The sequence below is a fragment of the Mobula birostris genome, chromosome 8, assembly GCF_030028105.1.
Source record: "Mobula birostris isolate sMobBir1 chromosome 8, sMobBir1.hap1, whole genome shotgun sequence".
NCBI lineage: Eukaryota > Metazoa > Chordata > Chondrichthyes > Myliobatiformes > Myliobatidae > Mobula > Mobula birostris.
Window position 1 is genome coordinate 74,617,601 of NC_092377.1, and position 24,007 is coordinate 74,641,607.

Here is a 24,007-nt window from a genome sequence, read left to right on the forward strand (position 1 = left end):
AAAAACAGGTTAGGTTTGAATCTGTGAGAGGAGAAATAAAATGAAGTTTTAGATCAAATGAAGGGTCTTCCTGCAGATGCTGAGTATTGCTACCATTTATGATTTTTATTTTACATTTACAGTATCCCCAGTTTTTTTTTTTTAAATTTAACTCATGAGAAACAGCCTGAGTTATTTTGCTCTACTGCAGACATGGAACTTGTGCTGTCTGTAACAGAGCTTGTATGTTCTTCCTATGTGCATGCGAGTTTCCTCTGTGCACTCTGGTTTCCTCCCACAGTCCAAAGACATACCAGTTAGCAGGTTAATTGGTCATTGTAAATTGTCCTGTGGTTAGGCTAGGGTTAAATCAGTGGGTTGGTGGGTGGTGCAGCTCGTTGGGCCGTGAAGGCCTGTTCAGTGCTGTATCTCCAAATAAAATGATGAGAGGAACGTGTGCCCCCTAAGGCACCCGCAGGCAGACTAACATTGATGAGTGGAGTGACAAATAACATTGCTGTGCTTTGGGAGCGAGATGGACAGACATTTTACACTCCACATCTTTCAACAATTCACACTTTGGCAACATGTGCTGAGAAGGTCAAACGATTGCATTGGACACATCGCACTCTATTCCAGAGGGGAAAATGGAGTAAACATTTATAGCAGTCAAACACTGTAATAGCAGGTGGAATAAGTGTTCATTTCAATTTAGTAGCATAGAAGCAGATGGGATATATATTTATGCCAGTTTAGGATAGCACCACCAGATGGGATATCTGTTGATTGCAGACTAATACCACATCAACAGATGGGACTTCTTTGCACTGGTTCTGAAATGAAGCAATACGCTCTTACTCTCTCCAACGCAGGTTTTACGGCTTGTATCTCCTATGGTGTATTCTGTGATAGTCTGCAAGCCTGGGTTCGTGGAAGATTTATGGGAAATGTGACAGTAATGTTCGGAAAACATAGGGAAGCAATTGCACTGCTGATAGATTAAATTCAGTGAGTATCACTCTCATCACTCTCACCTTCAACCAAGAGAGTTGGGAGTTTAAAGCTACACAGTATACACTGCAGTATAAAAACAATATTGGAGGAATATTGCTTTGTCCAATATGTAGCACCTTAGGCAAATCTCTCGGCTGGATACTGGAGACCCTGAGGCACTATCGCAAGCTGGTCGGTGGTGCAGTGGCATCCGCACCGGACTTCGAGGCGAGTGGTCCCAGCTTTGAATCTGGATGCTCCTTGAAAGTTTGCATCCGTGCTGGATTGAGCATCGAGCTAGCAACTCGGCCTTATAAAAAGTCGACAAATGCTAAAGAAATGGTAAGGTTGACACCCAGTGTGCCACAAGGCGCAAAGAGGATCAACAAGCCACTCTTTCTGAAGAGAACAAGGGAGTTATTTCCTGGCAATTATTTAATACTCAATTTAAATCACTGAAATAGATTAAATGAAGCTTGTTATTTGCAAATTGGCTGCCTCATTCCTCGCACTTAAAAGACAACCCTTCCAAACAATCTGCAATAACCAGGGGCACTTAATAAGCTCAAGTTATTATTGCAGTTTTTTGATAGGTTGCATCACACAAATGGAAATTGTACCTGAGGGGGATGTTTCACCAGTTTTGCATGCAAAGGTCAAATGACAAGACGCCAATATGTTGCAACATATGGTGTAAAATAGTGTTGCAAAGTAAAATATCTTTCAGAGAAAATGTTAAGTAATTGGAGCAGCAGCTCGATGACCTTTGGCTCATATGGCAATATCAGGAGGCAATAGATAGGAGTTATAGGAAGGTAGCTGCCCCAAAGTTGCAGGAGGCAGGTATCTGGCTGACTGTCAGGAGAGGGAAACGGAAAAGGCAGAGCCAGTGCTGAGTACCTTTGTGACCATTCCTCTCAATAGTAGGTATACCGCTTTAGATAGTGTTGAGAGGGATGACCTACCAGAGGGTGGTGCTGCAGTGACTGCGTCTCCGGCTAGAGTCTGATGCTCTGGCTCAGAAGAGAAGTGGGGAGATGGGGGGGGGGGGCGGAGGAGGATTGCAGTACTGATAGGGGATTCCATAGTTGGAGGAGTAGACATGCAAATTTCTGAAGATGTAGCGTGGAGAGCATTCCAACTGGCTGAATCAGTCTGGTATGATAGGGGGTGGGTAGAGAGCACTGCACATGATCAAAATAAGCCGCAGAAAGTTGTAAACTCAGTCATCTCCATCATGAGCACTAGCCTCCCAGCATCCTGGAAATCATCAGGAAGCAATGCCTCAAAGAAAAAAGGCAGCATCCATCATTGAGGATCCCCATCAACCAGGACATGCTCTCTTCTCATTGCTACCATCGGGAAGGAGGTACAGGAGCTTGAAGGCACACACTCAAAGATTCAGGAACAACTTCTTCCCAACTGCCATCAGATTTCTGAATGGCCATTGAACCCATGAACACTACCCCACTATCTTTTCCTCTTTTTGCACTACTTACAAACGTATTTCATTTAACTTTTTTTAATACAAATACACTTACTGTCATTTCCAGGTTTTTCTATGTATTGCAATGTACTTCTGCTGCACAAGAACAAATTTCACAACATATGCCAGAGATATTAAACCCGATTCTGCAGATGTGGAAGTGGCACCTGAACGGTATGTTACCTCCCAGGTGCCAGGGATGCCTTGGATCAGGTCCACGGCATTTCAAAAGGTGAGGGCAGGCAGCCAGAAGTCTTGGTACATATTGGCACCAACTACATAGGTTGGAAAAGGGAGGAGGTCTTGAAGAGAGAATTTAGGGAGTTAGATAAAAAGCTGATCACTGGGACCTCCAAAGAAGCAATACAATGATTTGGAAGATAAATGCTTGCCTGAGGAACAATGCTGGGGACAGGGCTTCGGATTTCTAGATCACTGGGATCTTTTCAGGGGAAGGTATAACCTGTACAAATGGGATGGGTTACACCTGAACTCGAGGGGGACCAACAGTCTTGTGGGTAGGTTAGCGAGAGATGTTGGGGAGGGTTTCAACTAATTTAGCAGAGGGATGGAAACCAGAGTGATAGGGCTCAGGATGGGGTATTTGGTATACAGGTTGATGCAGTGTGTAGTGAGAGAGTCAGGAAGTACATGCAGATGATGGAGCAAAATTGCAATAGGTAGGATGAGGTGCAGTGTTACAGGGGAACAAAATCAAAAAGGAAGACGAATACAGGCCTGAGGGTGTGATATTTGAATACATGCAGTATATGGAAAAGGTGGATGATTTATATACATTTTGTTTTTGCACATCTGTATGTTTGCTTGCTGTCTTGAATGTGCTGTATGGGCCTTGCCTTGTGTATATTTTGCAGCTGGACCCAGAAGAATGCTATTTCATTTGGTTATATTCATATATGGTTGAATGATAATTAAACTTGAACTTCAACTTGAATTTGTGGGTAGAGCTAAGAAACTGTAAGTGTAAGAAACCATGATGGGAGTTATATCCAGGCCTCTAAACAGTAGCCAGGATGTCGGCTACAAATTACAATATGGGGAATTTCAATATGCAGGTTAATTGGGAAAATCAGGTTGGTGCTGAATCCTAAGGGAGGGAATTTGTAGAATGCCTGTGAGATGGCTTTCTAGAGCAGCTTGTGGTTGGGCCACCAGAGAAAATGACAATTCAGGCTTGGGCATTATGCAAGGACCCAGATTTGATGAGGGAGCTTAACGTAAAGGAACCCTTCGGAGGTAGTGATAATAATATGAAAGAATTCACCCTGCAGTTTGAGAAACAGAAGCAGACATCAGATGTATCAATATTACAATGGCTCAAGGGAATTACAGAGACATGAGAGAAAGGTAGCCAAGGTTGATTGGAAGGTGACACCAGCGGGGATGACAGCAATGGTTGGAGTTTCTGGGAGCAATTTCAAAGGCACAGTATAGATACATCCCAAAGAAGACATATTCTAAAGGAAAGATGATGTAACTGTGGCTAGCAAAGGAAAGTCAAAGATAATATAAAAGCAAAGGTGAGGTATATAATAGAGCAAAAATTAGTGGGAAGTTAGAGGATGGGTGGGGGGGGCGGATTTTAAAAACCAACAGAAAAACTGAAAAAAACCTTAAGGATGGAAAAGCGGGTATATGAAGGTAAGTTAGCCAATAAAATCAAAGTGGATATGAAACATTTTTTTCAGATATAAAAAGAGTAAAACAGAGGCAAGAGTAGACATTGGGCCGCTGGAAAATTATGCTGGTGAGGCAGTAATAGGGGAAAGGAAATTCTGGATGAACTGAATAAGTATTTTGCATTAGTATTCTCTGTGGAAGCCACTAGCAGTATGCTGGAAGTTCGAGAGTGTCAGGAAGTCACCTATAGCAGATAGACTACACCTCAGGGTTCTGAAAGATGTAGCTAAAGGGATTGTGGAGGCATTGGTAATCACCTTTCAAGAATCACTGGAGTCTGGCATGATTCTGGAGGACTGGAAAATTGCAAATGTCACTTCACTCTTCAAGAATGAAGGGAGGCAAAGAAGGGAAATTGTCAGCCAGTTAGCCTAACCTCCATGGTGGGAAGATGTTGGAGACGATTGTTAAGGATAAGATCTCAGGGTACTTGGAAGTACATAAAATAGGCCAAAGTCAGCATGGCTTCAGCAAGGGAAAATCTTGCCTGACAATCTGTTGGAATTCTTTAAGGAAATAACAAACAAGATAGACAAAGGAGAATCAGTGGATGCTGTACACTTGAATTTTCAGAAGGCCTTTGACAAGGTGTTGTACATGAGGCTGCTTAACAAGATAAGAGCCTGTTGTATTACAGGAAAGATACTAGCATGGATAGAAGATTGATTGATTGGAAGGAAGCAAAGAGAGGGAATAAGAGGAGTCTTTTCTGGTTGGCTGCTGGTGACTAGTGGTGTTCCGCAGGGGCTGGTGTTGGGAATGTTATATGTCAATGATTTGAGTTTTGGAATTGATAAAACTTTGTGGCCAAGTTTGCAGACAATATGAAAATAGATGGAGGGCAGGCAAGGTTGAAGAAGCAGGGAGGCTGCAGGAGGACTTGGATTAGGAGAATAGGCAAAGGAATGGCAGATGGAATACTGTGTTGGGAAATGTAAGGTCACGCACTTTGCCAGAAGGAACAAAAGTGTAGATTACTTTCTAAATGGGGAGCAAATCCAAAAATCTAAGATGCAAAAGGACTCGGGAGACCTTGTGCAGGATTCTCTAAAGGTTAACTTGCAGGATGAGTCAGTGGTGAGGAAGGCAAATGCAACGTTAGCATTCGTTTCTAGAGGCCTAGAATATAAAAGCAAGGATGTAAAGCTGAGGCTTTAAGACACTATTCAGATCATATTTAGAGTATTGTGAGCAGTTTTGGGCCCCTAATTTAAGAAAGGATGTGCTAAGATTGGAGAGAGTTCAAGGGAAGTTCTCGAGAATAATTCCAGAAATGAAATTGTTATCATATGAGGAACGTTTGATGGCTCTGTGCCTGTACTCACTGGAATTAAGAAGCTTGACAGGAGATTAAAATCAGAATTACAATGAGGTTTAATATCACCAACATATGTCGCGACATTTGTTAACTTTGTGGCAGCTGTACAATGCAGTACATAATAACAGTGAGAAAAAATTGTGAATTAAAAATATGTTATAGTTAAATAAAATACATTGTGCAAAAAAAAAGAAATAAAAAAGTGAGGTGGTGTTCATGGGTTCCATATCCATTCAGAAATCAGATGGCAGAGGGGTAGAAGACATTCCTGAATCGTCGAGTGTGCATCTTCAGGCTTCTGTACCTCCTTCCTGATGGTGGGAATGAGAAGAGAGCATGCCCTGGGTGATGGGGGTCCTTAATGATGGAGACTGCCTTATTGAGGTGCCGCACCTTGAAGATGTTCTGGATATCATGGAGGATAGTGCCCATGATGGAGCTGACTAATTTTACAACTCTCTGCAGCTTACTTCGATCCTGTGCGGTAGCTCCCCCCATACCAGATGGTGACGCAGCCAGTTAGAATGCTCTCCAGGGTACATCTGTAGAAATTTGTGTGTACTTGATGACATAATAAATCTCCTCAAAGTCCTAATGAAATATAGCCACTGTCTTGCCTTCTTTATAGCTGCATCGATATGCTGGGTCCAGGTTAGGTCCTCAGAGACATTGACACCCGGGAACTTGAAATTTCTCACACTCTTCACTTCTGATCCCTCTACGAGGACTGGTGTGTGTTCTGTCATCTTACTCTTTCTGAAATCCACAATCAGTTCTTTGGTCTTATTGACGTTGACTGCAAGGTTGTTGCTGTGATATCACTCAACTAGCTGGTGTATCTCGCTCCTGTACACCCTCTCGTCACCAACTGAAATCTCCCGTGTCAGGTAAAATGAACAACACTTGATTGCGAGATGTTCCAGGTCTGGTGAACAGGACTGGGAGAGCAGTGCTACATTTGTACACCACGAGGAGTTGATCATGAAGCACATTCCTCCTCCACTGCTTTTGAAAGACTCAGCGGTCCAATACTGGCTTATTGGAAACCCTTCTATCTGAATCACCAGGTCCAGAATGGTAAGTGTTAACCAAGATTCCACGAAACAGAAGATGCAAGTGGTCCTAATGTCTCTCTGGTACAACCTCGCCCTGAGATCTTAAATTTTATTTACCAGAGACCGTACATTTGCCAGCAAGGTGGCTGGTATTGGGAATTGAAAGCCACGCCTCTTAAAATGAATTTATAGTCCAGCTTAGCATCCCCTCTTCTGCAGTCTTAAAGGGAAGTGTGATCGGATTCCATCCCAGGTTATGTTGATTTCAAATACCAATTAATATTTTTATTCTCCTTAAGTCGACATTACTAGCTGTACAGACCTTTAATGTGGTTGTGGTTCTCAGCTGTAACAGACTGAAATAGGAGTATTTGATGGTTTCCATCAGAGCTGCTTGCACAAGTCGCTTTCTTCAGTGGTACCCCGGAAGTAACTCACTGAAACTGATTGGATGCTGTAAGGCCCAGATAGAGTGGATGTGGAGAGGGAGTTTAGGACCAGAGTGCACTGCCTCAGAATATAGAGCTATTTAGAACAGAGATGAGAAGGAATTTCTTTAGCCAGAGGGTGGTGAATCTGTGGAGTTCATTGCCAAAGGGGCTGTGGAGGCCAAGTCATTGGATTTATTTACGGCAAAGGGTGATAGGTTCTTGATTAGTCAGGGTGTGAAAGGTTACAGGGAATAAGGCAGGAGAATCGGGTTGAGAGGGAAAATGAATTAGCCATGATAAAATGGCAGAGCAGACTTGATGGGCCAAATAGCCTAAATTCTGCTCCAATGTCTTATGGTCTAATAGTATTTTACACCAGAACTTGCAAAGTATATTACTGTCATTCTTAAAGGTAATATGTTCCTGAAAACAGAATTGCAGATCACAGAAAATGGCAAAGCTGCAGCAGCTGAACTACAAATAGCCCCATACCAGCACACATATTGAGTACTCCTCACTGGTACAGTACATTGGCTGGCTTTAAAACTGCAGTTAAGTAGTTAAGCAATCATTGCACACTGCCTGTGACCAGTCCCAAAGACTGATAAATCTATTTTTGTTCTGTAAATGGCAGATGATTTTTGTAAGACAATGTTATTAATTATAAAAGAAACCAAGTCAAGCACTTTGAGTTTGGATAAAGGGCAGTCATTATCTCATTGAATAATCTCAATGTCGAAAAAGCCTCTTCAAGTTCCAATGTTGCACAATTTTCTGGTCCAGTCAAGGATAAGTACTGGCAGAAATGATAATGGGGCATATGTTCATATTCTGAACCAATGCCGTATATCTTGAGAAACCTTGAGAAAACATCAGCTTGTTCTATAACTTAAAAAAATATACATCCAAGGTTCTTAAATTTGTGTAAAACTTCAGGATATGCAGCTAAGTACTTAATTCATAGCTAGATGCAGATGCATTCTTTTTGGCAATCTATTATGGCAGTGTAATACAAAAGATGAGATTTAGTTCCATCAATACAGAACTCCTGTTTGGAGCGATAAATCTTTCACACAATTCATCTATGCTTGTACAAGCATCAACATTAAAAAATGGTGTATAATTCTTTCCAACAATTATTTATGGAAGGTCAAAGATGCATTTTGAATGATATGTAACAATTGCCTTCAAGATTGTTGAATTTCAAATCAGCAATTATAAATTGAGTTGTCAATGCACACTATTCAAACATAATTTTTCAGTGATGAATCACCAGAGCAAGATCTACATTCATGGCACTGGATTCAAATGATTTTAAATTGTTCTGGTTCTGCATAGGCGTTAGATTCACAGTGATCAAGAACAAATCCAGCTTTTTGCCTTTAGTTAATGATGTTGAATTTTTGATTCAGGCCACTGTTGGCAGAAATGAGCAAAATTTAGATAGCGACAGATGTTCATGGGCTGTTTTTGCTTTCATATAGACAAGGAGGCACTAACTATATCTGATGAGCATGACTTGTCAAGGGAGCTCCATCAAAAACATGATTGGGTGGCTGAAAGCCACAACCAAGAAGAAGCATGATCACTATAAGGTACCAACAGCACAATGCAAAAAAAAAAAGCAGCAATCATAATGGAATGCTTTATCCACTATGCCACAATGAGTTTATAATTAATAAAATGCTGCAATCCAACTGAACCTAGAATGCACAGTTAAATGACCACGAGCAAAAGGAAAGATCATTGTTGATGGTAAGTATGAAAGAATGATAAAGTGATATCTGTTTTAGATGCTGCATATATTTACTATTAATAACCTCAAATTTTGCAATAAACTTGACTCAAGCATATTCCTGTAATATACTTTCAATTGATATTTCCTAACTTTCCATTGATATTTCCTAACTTTCCAGTCAGAACATCATTAATATCAAAAACAAATTAACAAAAAATATGAACTCAAATCATTCATACAATTGGCTTGCCCCCCAAAATCCTTTCAGTGTCCTTTTCATTTTTTTCAGGTCCAAATACAAGTTTGAAAACAGAATATGAAACAGATAAAGAATGAATATAATAGCATATTAAAACATTGACCTTGTGCCTTTCACTTTTTTAATGAAAGGTTGCACTTCTTTTTCCCCAAAAGCCTCTGGATTGTTAATATTCTTTACAGGTCCGTCATTCAGGACGACAATGCCACCAGTGGACTAGATTACCCTGGATCCACCCCACTGTCCAGACACCACACCCACTTACACTTCCTTTCACCAGACATGGAGAGGGTGAGCCCAACAGGCATGAAGGAGCTAGTTCCAAGTAGAAAGCACACATAAAATGCTGGAGGAACTCAGCAAGTCAGGCAGCATCAATGGAGGGGAACATTTCAAGCCAAGACCTTTCATGAATACTGGAAATGAAGGGGGCAAAAACCCGAAGAGGTTGGGGCTACGAAAGGGTGTACTAACTGACAAGTGACAGATGAGACCAGCAGAGGCTGAAGATGGATGGAGGAGAAGGGGATGAAGAAAGAAGCCTGGGGTGAGGGGAGATAGGTGGAAGTCATAGAGGGCTGAGGCAAAAAAAAAAAATCAGTGATTTCATTGATTCTATTATGGTCATTATTCTATTATGGATTTATTGAGTATGCCCACAAGAAAATGAATCTCAGGGTTGTATATGTTGACATATAAGTACCTTGAACTTTGAATTTAATAGGAGAGAACAGGGGACCGTGAAGAAAGGGAAAGAGGAGGGGAACAAGAGGGAAGTGATGAGTAAGTGAGGAGAAGGGGTGAGAGGGTAACTTGAATGGGGAATGGACAAAGAGAGGAGAGAGGAGGAGACATTCACAGAAGTTAGGGAAATTGATGTCTGTGCTATTAGGGTTAGAGACTACTCAGTTAGAATATGTGGAGTTGCTCCTCCAACCTGAGGTTGACCTAATCGTGGCAATAGAGGAGGGAGGCCATGGAAAGACGTGTCGGAATGGGGATGGGCAATTGAATTGAAATGGACAGCCTTCAGGAGATCCCAACTTTTGCGGCAGACAGAATGAAGGGCTCAACACAGACTTGTTTTTTTTTTAAAAAGCATTTTTAGTTGGTAGATACATTTAACAATGACACATTTAAAACATTTCAGTTAATTAAAACACAAGCAAAAATTTAAAAATAGTAAAAATAAATAAATTTAAAACACTAAGAATGAATTAAAAACCTTAAAATAGCAAAATGCCTTTGATAAATCATGGGAAAAAACACTCAGATACAAGGTCAATGCCAAAAGCCCTTAAATGAAAGAGGTTGCTGTTCCAATGACGGACTCATATAAAACTGAAGGAAGCATGTGGTATGCCCAGTTGTGTTGAATGATTGAATTTAAGGTGCTTCTAGCTCTTGAAACATAGGTTTTCATCAAAAAAGACAATATGTTACAAGGGGGACATACGTCAAATGGAAACCAACATAATGACCGACAGTTAAATAAAGGACAAAATTACATTCAAGCAGCATTTCCTATAATGTCTCTTAGTAACTTTTGTAGTTACTATTGTCAGATAACATACCAAAATCTTGCACAGCGATATCCCATAAATACCACTGGGATAAGGTAACAGAATATCTGTTTTCTGGTGACATTGGTTGAGTGCTGTGTTGGAAAGGACACAGAGGAAGAATGTGACTTAAGATTTTCATCAAACATCTCTGAAAATGACACAGAAAAGTTACAATCTTAATTGTTTCTCCAGCATTTTGTGTGTGAATCTAAACTGTATTGAACAAGTATGAATGCAACTTGCCTGTGTTTAATAACTATGCAATTAGCAAGAGAAGGATAAGAAGAGGAAAAGAAAAGTCCCAGGCATAGTAAAATGGGAAAAGAGGAGAATTATTACTGGGTTAAATATAAAGAAAAAGTATATTACTTCCCCTTTCTCTTTTCTGCTTCCAATCTCCGTATTTCCAATCTTATTTGATGAACTTTATTTAAATGTAATTTTACATTGTGTTTCATATTTCTTAGTTTGTACTGTGCATCTCAGACATCTTGTTCATATATCATGGAGTCTCAGTTGAGGCCAACATTCACTGCATCAGATAAAGGATTAGAGCAAGTCTCTGCCCTAAAACCCACAAATATCTGAGGTCTGCTGGCAGCAAACTGAACAGCATCCCCTCAATGGCAAAAGAAAGTTTTGCATTTAAATTGCATCTTTCACATCCTTAGGATAGCTAAATCCCACTGCAATGCTTAGGGACTAATCTAATGCAGGATTACATGATTGAGAGCATTGCTGAGAGTGAAATATGAGCATTGATTAAATTCCACTAACAGGGAACACTAACAAGTCTCATTCAGCTTCATTCTTACTAAAATTCAGTATGTAGAGTGCATCTAAAGGAACAAACAAAACTACAAACATTATTTGATTCACAAAGCCAAGAAATACAATGCAATTTCATTATTGAAAACCAATTCAACCTCGTGTAGAAACAAGATTTGGCCCACCAACACGAGTTCAATGTCACTAGAAAGAAGGCAATTCCATCCTATCTGATAGATCATAATTCAAGAAGTCCATCTTTCACTAAGACATTCACCAAATGTTTAGTGCCGTGTCACACAGTGGTTAGTGGATTGCCCAAGGCAACTACATTTCACCAGCTGTTTCTAAAGACACTGCTCTTTCATTGCACTGGAATTAGATTAACTGCAAATCAATAACTATGTGCATACCTAGAAATTTATAAAATAAATAAAAATAACTGTTTACTTTGGTCATTTTAAACTAAGAGTAAGGAAATTTTACCTCATTAGCTACTACAGAAGCATTTCTGTAGCAACCAAAGGTGATCAGACTGGGAAAAACTCACAGGTGTGCTCAGAACACAATCTATTAAAAGTTACAGCTGAAATAAATGGTAGTAAATCAAACTTTTGGCATCATGTTACTTAAATCATTTAACTAAAGGCCAGTAATCAAAATTTACTGGGATTAACTATCAATCTACATTAAACAGAGTCATTTAATTGTTATGGATTTGCATAGAACAGCATGGACTTGAATTGAAAATGCAAACTTATTGCAGAAGTATTTTGGAATTAGATTGATTTTGGAACTCTAACATCTAACATAAAATTTTGATTCTAATTAAATGCAATTGAAGTATGCACTATGCAGTTTGTATATTCTTGGTAATATGTTTAAGATATGTAGTGATAACTGATAATTAACAAGATTCAAATATATTAAATCCAAAGAGATTCTTTTCCCGGCACACTGTCCTGTTACATATCACAAACATTTTCATTGTCAACGTGTCTTTTGACCGTAACTGTCTCAAGTCATAATAAAGCCAGGCCATTCAATGTGGCCATTGTATCAAACACACATACAGTATACAGGCAACTGTCCACATTACAGGTGGTTGCATTCCAGTACTGCGATTTTCATTAATTTGAGGCTTCTTCATCTGCACATGCATCAAGAAACGCAAGCTGAAAAAATTTCAATACATGATTTCCATGAAGGAGAATTTTTATTTTTTATCTCAGATTTTTGGCCATGATATGTGACCACCACAAAGATACATATCTGCTACGCAAACTCGATAATGCAGGGCTGCCCATACCGGGAGCCTTGCAAAGTTCTGACATGGTCAACTGATGAAGTAGCTTCGGATTCTGGGACCTTCCATCTGATAAATTACCCTGGTTAACAGTATATTGCACAAAGGAATTGGCTGTTCCATCAGACAGGTACAATAATTGACAAAACTTCTAACAATTTAAATGACCCAGTGAAACTGCGTATAGAATGGCATTATTGACATTGCTTATTGTTCACTGCCACTGATCATGTCCATTGCCACCAATCATCCTCACAGCTGCCTCTTGGTGCTTGGCAAAGGTTAACATATGAAGAAGAAAGGATGATTTTTTTCTACTGCATTTTTATCTTGCAGAGAGCTAACACTGCTTACCCTTAAATTTTAAATTACTAGCACAGACAGCATCATGAGATTCAAGATGCACAAGCTGCCTCTCTCTCCAGAGGCTCACTATTAATCAGAGTCAGGACTTCAAATCACAATGGTAATACAAAAGCTAAATTTTCACCTATAAATAGAAAGCAACATGATTATACTCCCTACCACTTGATGTTGTCTTGCTCAATGTGCAATTGGACTGAGCAAAAGTCAGCAATTAATTCAGTCAGCTTGTGGTTTAAAAAAAAGAATATGATCATCTTGAGTTAAATGCAGAAGAGGCAACTTGCTCTGATAATGTTCGAAGAATCCATGCTATCAACTGGTGATTGTACAGAGGCACTGATAAATAAGGTTAATGTAGAGACAAGAAGGACTTCAGGATAGATGGCACTTTCCAGGCATAGCTGCCAATTTCTGAATCAGGCAGCTCAAATCTACAGCAACATCATCATTTGAGAATTGACTTGATTTCTTTTGAAAAATGACCACAGCGATTTCAAGCTCAGTTACTACTCTAGGTTCACAGAACATAAAGATTCAATTCACAAAACAAATGATCCATGATTTAGATCGTTTGATGCTTCACTGATCATAGCTCCAAAGTAGAAAACAGATTACGTACCAGATCTCGTTTGTCAACTAGCCATTCTTTAATAGTTGACACTGCAATTTCAGCTGCATCTTCTTGTGGAAAACCTAGAAGACAAAAAAAAACATCTTAAGTATTCACTAAAAGAAAGTAGTGAATAATTCAGATTTTAATTTGTCAACCACCAGTTGCTTAACTTAGTATTTTATATAAGCACATCCTGTGATCTGTCTCAGAGGCTGATATCAGAACATTTTTCCAGAAAGTGAACCCTCGCGGGGCATCAGGTCTCGATGATGTTCCTGGTAGGACACCTAAAAGCTGTGCTAACCAACTGGGTACCGTGTTCAAGGATATCATCAATCTCTCACTGCTGCTGTCAAAGGTTCCTAGCTGCTTCAAAAGGGCATTAATCATACCAAGAAGAGTAGGGTGAGCTGCCTCAACAATTATCATCCAGTTGCACTCACATCTACTGTGATGAAGTGCTTTGAGAGGTTGATCATGGTTAGAGTTAACTTCTGCCTAAGCAAGAATGTAGACCCGCTGCAATTTGCCTACCACCACAATAGGTCTATGAGGGGTGATTGATAAGTTTGTGACCTAAGGTAGAAGGAGTCAATTGTAGAAAACCTTGCACATTTATTTTTCAACATAGTCCCCTCCTACATTTATACACTTAGTCCCACAGTCGTGGAGCATACGGATCCCTTCTTTGCAGACATTGGCGTCTTGGACCTCTAGAAGGTGGTCCAAAGCAGGGGTGATTGATAAGTTCGTGGCCTAAGGTAGAAGGCGATGAGTTATACAGCTCTCATTACATGCACGTGCAGTTCAACTCTTTGAGTGATTATGCAGAAAGTTTGAAGTTAATAACTCATCTCCTTCTACCTTAGGCCATGAACTTATCAATCATTCCTGCTGTGGACCGCTTTCTGGAGGTCCAAGACGCCGACTTCTACAAAGAAGGGATCCGTATGCCCCACGACCGCTGGACTAAGTGTGTAAATGTAGGAGGGAACTATGTTGAAAAATAAATGTGCTAGGTTTCCTAAAATTGACGCCTTCTACCTTAGGCCACGAACTTATCAATCATCCCTCGTACAGTGAATGCAATCTTACTGGCTCTCAACTTGGCCTTGGGCCACATGGACAACAGCAGTACCAACATCAGACTTCTGTTTATTGATTACAGCTCAGTGTTCAACACTACCATTCCCTCAGTACTAATCAATAAGTTTCAGAACCTGGGCCTCTGTATCTCCCCCTGCAATTGGATCCTTGACTTCCGTATCAGGAGACCACAGTATCCGCAGCTTGGAAATAACATTTTTTCCTTGCTGACAGTCAACTACTGCGCACTTTATGAATGCGTGCTAAGCCCATTGCTCTACTCTCTCTACATATAACGACTGTGGGGCTAGGCACAGATCAAACACCATCTATAAATTCACAGCTATTGTCAGCAGAATTTCAGATGGTGACAAGGAGGCATACAGGAGTGAGAGAGATCAGCTGGTTATGTGGTGACACAACAAGAACCCTGCACTCAATGACAGCAAGTTCAAAAAATTGATTGTGCAGTTCAGGAAAGGGAATTTAAAGGAACATGCACCAGGGGTCAGTAGAAAAAGAGTGAGCAGTTTCAAGTTCCTGGGTGTTAACATCTCTGAAGATCTATCCTGGGTCCAACACATTCACGCAATTATGAAACAGCATGTCAGCAGCTATATTTCATTAGGAGTTTGAGGACATTTGGTATTTCACCAAAGACTCAAGCAAGTTTCTACAGATGTACTGTGGAGATCATTCTAACTGGTTGTGTCACTGTCTGTTGTGCAGTTGCCACTGAACAGGATCAGAAAAAGCTGCAGAGGGTTGTAAACTCAACCAGCTCATTCATGGACACTAGACTTCCCACAAGCAGAGATCTTCAAAAGGTGATGCCTTAAAAGGGTAGCATTCATCGTTAAGGATCCCCATCAACAATGACATGCCCTCTGCTCATTACTACCATCAGAGAGGAGGTACAGGAGCCTGAAGACACACATTCAATGTTTTAGGAAAAACTTCTTCCCATCTACTATCAGATTTCAAAATGGACAATAAATCCATGAGCACTATCTCAATATTTTTGCTCTCTTTAAGGACTACTTACTTAATTTTTCACATATATTTCTTATTGTAATTTATAGTATATTTTATGTAACGCACCGTCCTGCTGCTGTAAAACAACTAATTTCACACCATATGTCAGTGATTATAAACCTGATTCCGATTCTGAATCTGATTCTGCAACTCTAATGAAGTTACTCATTCTGGGGGTGGTGAGGAGTCATAGATTAAATAGGGAGGGAAAGAGAAACTTCAACATGTTGCCCTAAGCAGTAGCATCAGAGAAGTAGCAAAAACATGGAATATATAATCATCCGCTAATTCTGGTTCATCAACTTAATTTATTTTGAATGGTTAATATCAATAAGCATAATGTCAATATTCAAAGACCCATTTGGTTTCCCCTGCAGCATTTTCATCAACAATGGGAATATATACAGAAATGTTATCATAAAATGCCACAAGGCATGCAAATGAACAATTGAAATTTATGAAAAAGCTGTAAAATAATGAAATTGTTTCTAACAAAAAAATCAATTCACTTAACATGTGACTAAAACAGGTTTAAACATGTGTTTATAATGAAATCACTGTTCTCTTGGAGAGGAAACTGAGAATGCCAATTTTACTTCACATTCAAGCAATGGATTGTGCTTCACAGATCAATGGAAATCAATTTCTCCAGTTACAAGGTGCTTAATCTCTGCCTTCACATTGACTAAATCCCTTAATTATAATTTCAGCATACCCAACACTTGTGGTTCATAATGGTAAGTAGTTTATGCAGCTGTGGTCTTGAGGAGGCAGCAAAGTGCAGGCAAAGGAGTCATCATCAACTCATTCAGCTCCACAAGGTATTGGAACTTCCGAGGTTCTGGTACTGCAGCAATTTTAAGCATCCCAAAGTGCTCAATTTCATTTTAACTGCAGGCAGTCTTATCAAAACACTGAGAGAGTGCCACAATGGCTACTTTGGGAATAAAGGAAAGCAACATATTCCACGGATTGAAGAGTTTTTGAATCATTCACTCCACAGGAAATGGCAAGCTGAGGCAACAATCCGCTCCACCAAACAGCACACAGAACTTGTTTATAGTAACAAATATGCAAAGGCAATAGAATTATTGCATGCACTTTCTTTCTAATCTTTTCAAAATAATCTTCTCTGTATATTTTATAAAGAAAAAAGAATCATTAGGATAATAATGACCTTTAATGGAAATATTGCAGCATCTTTATTAGAAGCCAGGTATACGTCTACTGGAAATAAAGTTTACCTAAACCATCTTAAATATGGACCTGGATTTATTGTAAGTATACATTCTTACAAGGGAGTACATGCAAAATGAAAAATTTGGTGCAGATTTTATAATAAGATTAGCAATCAGCTATGGGCCAGTTAAAGTGAAAAATTTGGATTTTGCACTGTCTTCTGACACCACACTATCAAGAGCTCTGGCAATATAACTGACAATAAATGCAATGAATTACCAGCGGGATAGCTGCCCACTGGTCCCCTACTAATAAAAGCAGAACTAAATATATATATATATATATATATATATATATATATATACACACACATATATTTTAACAGCTTAGATAATTTTCATCAGTCCCTTTTTATCCCATATTTCTCAATTTTCATTTTATTTTATTTTAATTAATTAATTATTACAGTGACATGCAGAAGTTGGGGCACCCCGGTCAAAATTTCTGTTACTATGAATAGCTAAGTGAGTAAAGGATGACCTGATTTCCAAAAGGCATAAAGTTAAAGATGACACATTTCTTTAATATTTTAAGCAAGATTACATTTTTATTTCCATCTTTTACAGTTTCAAAATAACAGAAAAGGAAAAGGGCCCAAAGCAAAAGTTTGGGCACCCTGCATGGTCAGTACTTAGTAACACCCCCTTTGGCAAGTATCACAGCTTGTAAACACTTTCTGTAGCCAACTGAGTCTTTCAATTCTTGTTTGGGGGATTTTCGCCCATTCTTCCTTGCAAAAGGCTTTTAGTTCTTGAGATTCTTGGGCCGTCTTGCGTGCACTGCTCTTTTGAGGTCTATCCACAGCTTTTCGATTATGTTTAGATCAGGAGACTGTGAGGGCCACGGCAAAACATTCAACTTGCGCCTCTTGAGGTAGTCCATTGTGGATTTTGAGGTGTGTTTAGGATCATTATCCTGTTGTAGAAGCCATCCTCTTTTCACCTTCAGCTTTTTTGCAGACGGTGTGACGTTTGCTTCCAGAATTTGCTGGTAATTAATTGAATTAATTCTTCCCTCTACCAGTGAAATGTTCCCCATGCCACTGGCTGCAACACAAGCCCAAAGCATGATCGATCCAACCCCGTGCTTAACAGTTGGAGAGGTGTTCTTTTCATGAAATTCTGCACCCTTTTTTCTCCAAACATACCTTTGCTCGTTGTGGCCAAAAAGTTCTATTTTAACTTCATCAGTCCACAGGACTTGTTTCCAAAATGCATCAGGCTTGTTTAGATGTTCCTTTGCAAACTTCTGACCCTGAATTTTGTTGTGAGAACGCAGGAAAGATTTTCTTCTGATGACTCTTCCATGAAGGTCATATTTGTGCAGGTGTCGCTGCACAGTAGAACAGTTCACCACCATTCCAGAGTCTGCTAAATCTTCCTGAAGGTCTTTTGCAGTCAAACGGGGGTTTTGATTTGCCTTTCTAGCAATCTTACGAGCAGCTCTCTCGGAAAGTTTTCTTGGTCTTCCAGACCTCAACTTGACCTCCACCGTTCCTGTTAACTACCATTTCTTAATTACATTATGAACTGAGGAAATGGCTACCTGAAAACACTTTGCTATCTTGTTATAGCCTTCTCCTGCTTTGTGGGCATCATTTATTTTAATTTTCAGAGTGCAAGGCAGCTGCTTAGAGGAACCCATGGCTGCTGATTGTTGGGACAAGGTTTGAGGAGTCAGGGTATTTATAAAGCTTTGAAATTTGCATTGCTTGGCCTTTCCTGATGATGATTGTGAACAAACCATAGTCCTAACAAACTAATTAAGGTCTGAGACCTTGGTAAAAGTTATCTGAGAGCTCAAATCTCTTGGGGTGCTCAAACTTTTGCATGGCGCTCCTTTCCTTTTTTTCACTCTAAAATTGTACAAAACAAAAATAATACACTAATCTTGCTTAAAATGTTGAAAGAAATGTTTAATCTTTAACTTTATGACTTTTGGAGATCAGTTCGTCTTCTACTCACTTAACTATTCACAGTAACAGAAATTTTGACCAGGGGTGCCCAAACTTTTGCATGCCATTGTAATATAATTTATACTTTCTGTTTTGGACTCTTTTATATCAGAGGCTGCTGGTAAAGAGCCTTCCAAGAGGTTTCCGTAATTAACACCTTTGGTAAAGATATGTACTGTAGATCTGATACCTGTTGAGAGCTAGTGTGCATGCTAAAACACACAAACACCAAGAGTAGCTGTTAGAGGAGTGAACAGCAACATTGGTTGTTCCCTGCTGACTGCAAAAATAAAGGCTAAAAAGAAATTAATCTAAGGTAAAGGCATTTATTTGTCATTTATCATTGTCCTAGAGAAGGTCACAGTCCTGTAATGTGAGTCATACAGTATGTCACTTTGGCTTGTGGACAATAATTTTTCCTTTCACGCTGTTATCTTTTTAAGGAATATTTCAGGTGATCCTCTGTCACTGTCGTGCAACAACTGTTTGGGGAAAGATCCAAAGGTAGCTATTCGAAAGAAGGCCACTAAACGTGCCTGCTGGCCAAGTAAACTTTATTGTGAATAAAGCAACCATATAGTTAAGTCAAACTATTAATAATTTCCCAGATTTTAGCAATTACATTAAGGAGATACTGAGGCAGGGGAACAGCATTCTTTTGAAGTCCATGAAATGAAGCTTTATAATCCTCAGCAATGTTTTTCAAGAAAATTTTTGTAATACAAGAACTGATGCATACTGTATATTCTACAATGGGCAAAAGAACATGCACTTACAATTCTTTTTCACTGCCTATTTTTCTAATATTTTCCAAATCTTTTGCTGCAAAAATTAAGTGATAGATTTTATTATTAAAACTGAGTCCATCCTCAAACTTGCTGCATCAAACCAATTTAAACATTACATGTAATTAACTGCTGTTATTACCAGTTTTGTCTCGAATAATTGCTTTGTGTGGACAGCTACAATTCCACGGGCTTGTACATCAAAATGTCAACCCAAGTATCTGCAAGCTGAATTAATTTTATGATGTACTTAATTATTTTAAAGTTTTTATAAAACTGCCTGAATCACTTTTTTTGAAACAAGGGCTATAATTTCCAGTTACTTGGAACTATCTTGCAAAATTAAGTCTTCAATCAATTTCAAAATTTTCTCCCAATAAATTTTATCCTGCGCTCTTCATTGGCTCCTCAATAGACTTTAAACACCACCCAAGTAATTGGCGAAAGTGAGATGTCACTGACTGTACTTGAATCATTGACCAACCAGTGCTCACATTGTCAGTGATCACAATGTGAGGTCTCTCTCAGTTTAGAATTGGCTAACAGAGATCAGCATAAACTTCACTTTCCTGCAGTATTGCTTCTGTGATTTAATACCATGAAGTACCGTACTTCTTCTAGAATGCAGGAACATTTAAGGAGATGGAAATTCTGATGTCCTGCATGGAAAATCAGAATCCACACAATCAGTATTTCGGTTCAGGTTGGACCCCGAGAGGACAGACAGGCATGCAGATGGGGCAACAGAAGAAAATTTTATGTTATTAAAGGAACAAGAATAAAGAGAAATAGCCTTTTACAAAGGGTGGAAGAAATGAAAAACAGATGAGAACAGAAAAGAAAATCACAGATATTGCAATCTGAAATAAAAACAGAGTGCTGCAAGAAGCAGCAACACTGGAAAGAGAAACTAGTCAACATTTCAGTGGAGTAATCTTTACTCAGCTGGGAAGCTAAATTGAGAATGATGATTGGGCAAGTCAAGAGCGGAGAGTGTTGACAATAATATGGATAGGAGAGATAATTAAGAATGTCATTGTGACTGGGTATAGGAGCAAAGAGTAGCAGTATGAAATCAAAGTGGAGGAAAAGGATCGAGGAGTGCTGATGGAATGGGGACCAGTAACAAGTGAGTGAATGGGATCAATGCTGGGAGTGCAGAAGTTTATGATAGACAAGTTTTTGGAGGCAAGGTTGAAATGAAAAGGAAAGATAGCTGAAATTTAAAAGCAAATAGCCCTAACCTCTCAAACGAGGACAATGGTATCTGCACCTATATCGATATATTGTCAAGAGTGAACTTGGTGAATAACGAGCAGATGCTTTCAAAGCTATAACTTTGTCTATTAATCCTATGTCAGTTCTATAAGGCTCAGCAAATGTGGACAACGTCAAGTCTAATCCTGGTGCGATCTCCAGGATTGAACCTGTGTACTTCCAAGGCTGAGCTTTCTCTGAGAAGAAAAGTCCAATTCAGGGGAGAGAGGATGGTGATAACTTGCAGAGAAATTATAGGGTGATCTATAAGAAAGAGGAATCAGTAATACAGCCTCTCCAGTTTACACAATCATTTAATGTCATGCTTTAGCTTTCCTATCGTGCCCTAATTTATATCCCCTGATTACACTTGTGTCTAAAAAACATCAATCAAACTTCAACAATGTACATACTCAATAGCCAAAAGAGAATCCTAAAGATTTACAAGGTGCAAGTAAACATATTTAACCTCATTTTGGCTCAAAAGCATTGACCTTTTACATGGAGTCTAAAACCTGTAGTTTTAAAACATTCTGGTGAGAGGTTGTAGCCACTCATCACCTGATTTTTATTTCAGATTTACATTTTCTACATTCCTGTACAGTACCGCTCCAGAACAGCTGGTGATGCAACCATTCAGAATGTACGCCACAGTACATGTAGAAATTTGCTAGTCTTTGGAGATATATTGTCTCCTCAAATTCGTAATGAAATATAACTGTTCATGCGCTTTCTTCAAGACTGCATCAACATGTTGAGCCCAGGATAAATCTTCAGGAATGTTGACATCCAGGAACTTTAAACAGTTCACCCTTTCCACTGCTGATCATTCAACGAGGACTGGTGTGTCTTCTATTTTCTAAAATCCACAGTCAATTCCTTCGTCTTAATGATGTTGAGTGAAAAGTTGTCATTGCAATAGCACTTAACCAGTTGATTGATCTCACTCCTGTACATCTTCTCGTCACCATGAGATTCTGCTATCAACAGTTGTATCATTGGCAAATTTATTGATGGCGGTTGAACTGTGACCAGCCACACGGTTGTGGGTGTATAGAGAGTAGAGCAGTGGACTAAGCCCACATCCTTGAGGTGTGTGGGTGTTGATTGTCAGCAAGGAGGAGATGTTATTTCCGAACCACACTATGGTCTCTTGGTGAGGAAGTCAAGGATCCTGTTGCAGAGGGAGGTACAGATGCCCAGGTTTTGAAACTTGTTGCTCAGTACTGAGAGTATAATGGTGTTGAACGCTGAGCTGTGGTCAATAAACCACAGTTTGATGTAGGCATTGCTGTTGTGCAGGTGGTCCAAGGCCAACTGCAGATCCAGTGAGTTTGCAATTAATGAATACATGGCTAATATAGCAGAGAACCTTCTTATATCATTATTAAATATCAGAGGCACAACCATCCAAACCTTTGATTAGAAATAATCTTTAATTACTGTGGCTCCAGAAGCTTTCTGCAAAGAATAGTGCAGGGCAACATTTGTCTCAAGTAGCTTGTGCATTATATTGAGCACTATTTTTCTATTCCTTATTTCTGCACACATTTCTAATCTCCTGGTACATCTAACTGCACTATTCGCATCAATTAACCGCTGTGGTAGTTTTCAGCATTGTTTTTAGCCTGTTATGTTGGACCATATGCAAGGTTAGAGACTGAAGCATTTACACATAATCACACTTAATATAACATCCAAGAAAACGGAGCTTACTAACCTCGGCAAATTAAGATTTTTGTTAACAGAAGAACACAATGCACTCTCACTAAGATCTCAATGAAGCTTCATTCCATGATAATGTGGTGAAAATTTTGATCATGAAATCTCCTTTGGCAATCTAACTTCTGTTACAATATTATTCAATACAAATTGAGGTAAACTAACAATTTTATTGAAAGCGATCGAAGAGGTTGCTAATGGTGGAAATGGAATATTCAAGGCACTGCAGTAGAGTAAACTCACACAAGCTTGAGGTTTAAAGCAGATTGGTTTTAATGTTCTAGCAAGAGCTTCTATCATCTTTATTAACCAGTACATCTATGTCTGTTTATTTTAGTTGTTGGATATATTTTACATCTTGATCCTTTCACACTGGAAACACCGGCCACAAGCAATCCACTTAAAATTTGCAAATAGTGGAAATCTGAAATCATAAAATGCGTGAAATACTCAATAGTTCAGTCGGCATCTTTGGAAAGAGAAAAGAGTTATTGTTTCAAGGCAATGATTTTTCATCAGAACTCAGAAAAGTTGAAATTAAACATGTTGCAGAGGAAGTGAGGAGGTGTGTATAAGGTAAAAGAGAAGGTTTGTGATAGGGTGGTGATCAGGAAAAACCGATAAAGAAAAGTGGTGGGCACACCCCAGCTGAAAGGGGATGATGAAGATGTTTCAGGCAGAGATAGGAATAAGAATCGTGCCTAAAAAGATCGAGTCTGACAAGCCTGATAGAGTTCTTTGAGGAGGTGACCAGGCATATAGATGGCGGTAGTGCGGTGGATGTGATCTACATGGATTTTAGTAAGGCATTTGACAAGGTTCCACACGGTAGGCTTATTCAGAAAGTCAGAAGGCATGGGATCCAGGGAAGTTTGGCCAGGTGGATTCAGAATTGGCTTGCCTGCAGAAAGCAGAGGGTAGTGGTGGAGGGAGTACATTCAGATTGGAGGGATATGACTAGTGGTGTCCCACAAGGATCGGTTCTGGGACCTCTACTTTTCGTGATTTTTATTAACGACCTGGATGTGGGGGTAGAAGGGTGTGTTGGCAAGTTTGCAGACGACACAAAGGTTGGTGGTGTTGTAGATAGTGTAGAGGATTGTCAAAGATTGCAGAGAGACATTGATAAGATGCAGAAGTGGGCTGAGAAGTGGCAGATGGAGTTCAACCCAGAGAAGTGTGAGGTGGTACACCTTGCAAGGACAAACTCCAAGGCAGAGTACAAAGTAAATGGCAGGATACTTGATAGTGTGAAGAAGCAGGGGGATCTGGGGGATACATGTCCATAGATCCCTGGAAGTTGCCTCACAGGTAGATAGGGTAGTTAAGAAAGCTTATGGGGTGTTAGCTT

At 39.5% G+C, this 24,007-nt stretch overlaps 1 protein-coding gene across 1 annotated transcript in view; it reads right to left on the minus strand.

The window, feature by feature from the left end:
* Positions 1-24,007, minus strand: part of macrod2 (mono-ADP ribosylhydrolase 2) — a 1,223,981-nt gene that overhangs the window by 289,920 nt on the left and 910,054 nt on the right. Inside the window, exon 8 of the mRNA XM_072265467.1 lies at positions 13,585-13,658. Coding sequence (XP_072121568.1) covers positions 13,585-13,658 — 74 coding nt within the window. The remainder of the gene's footprint in view (positions 1-13,584; positions 13,659-24,007) is intronic.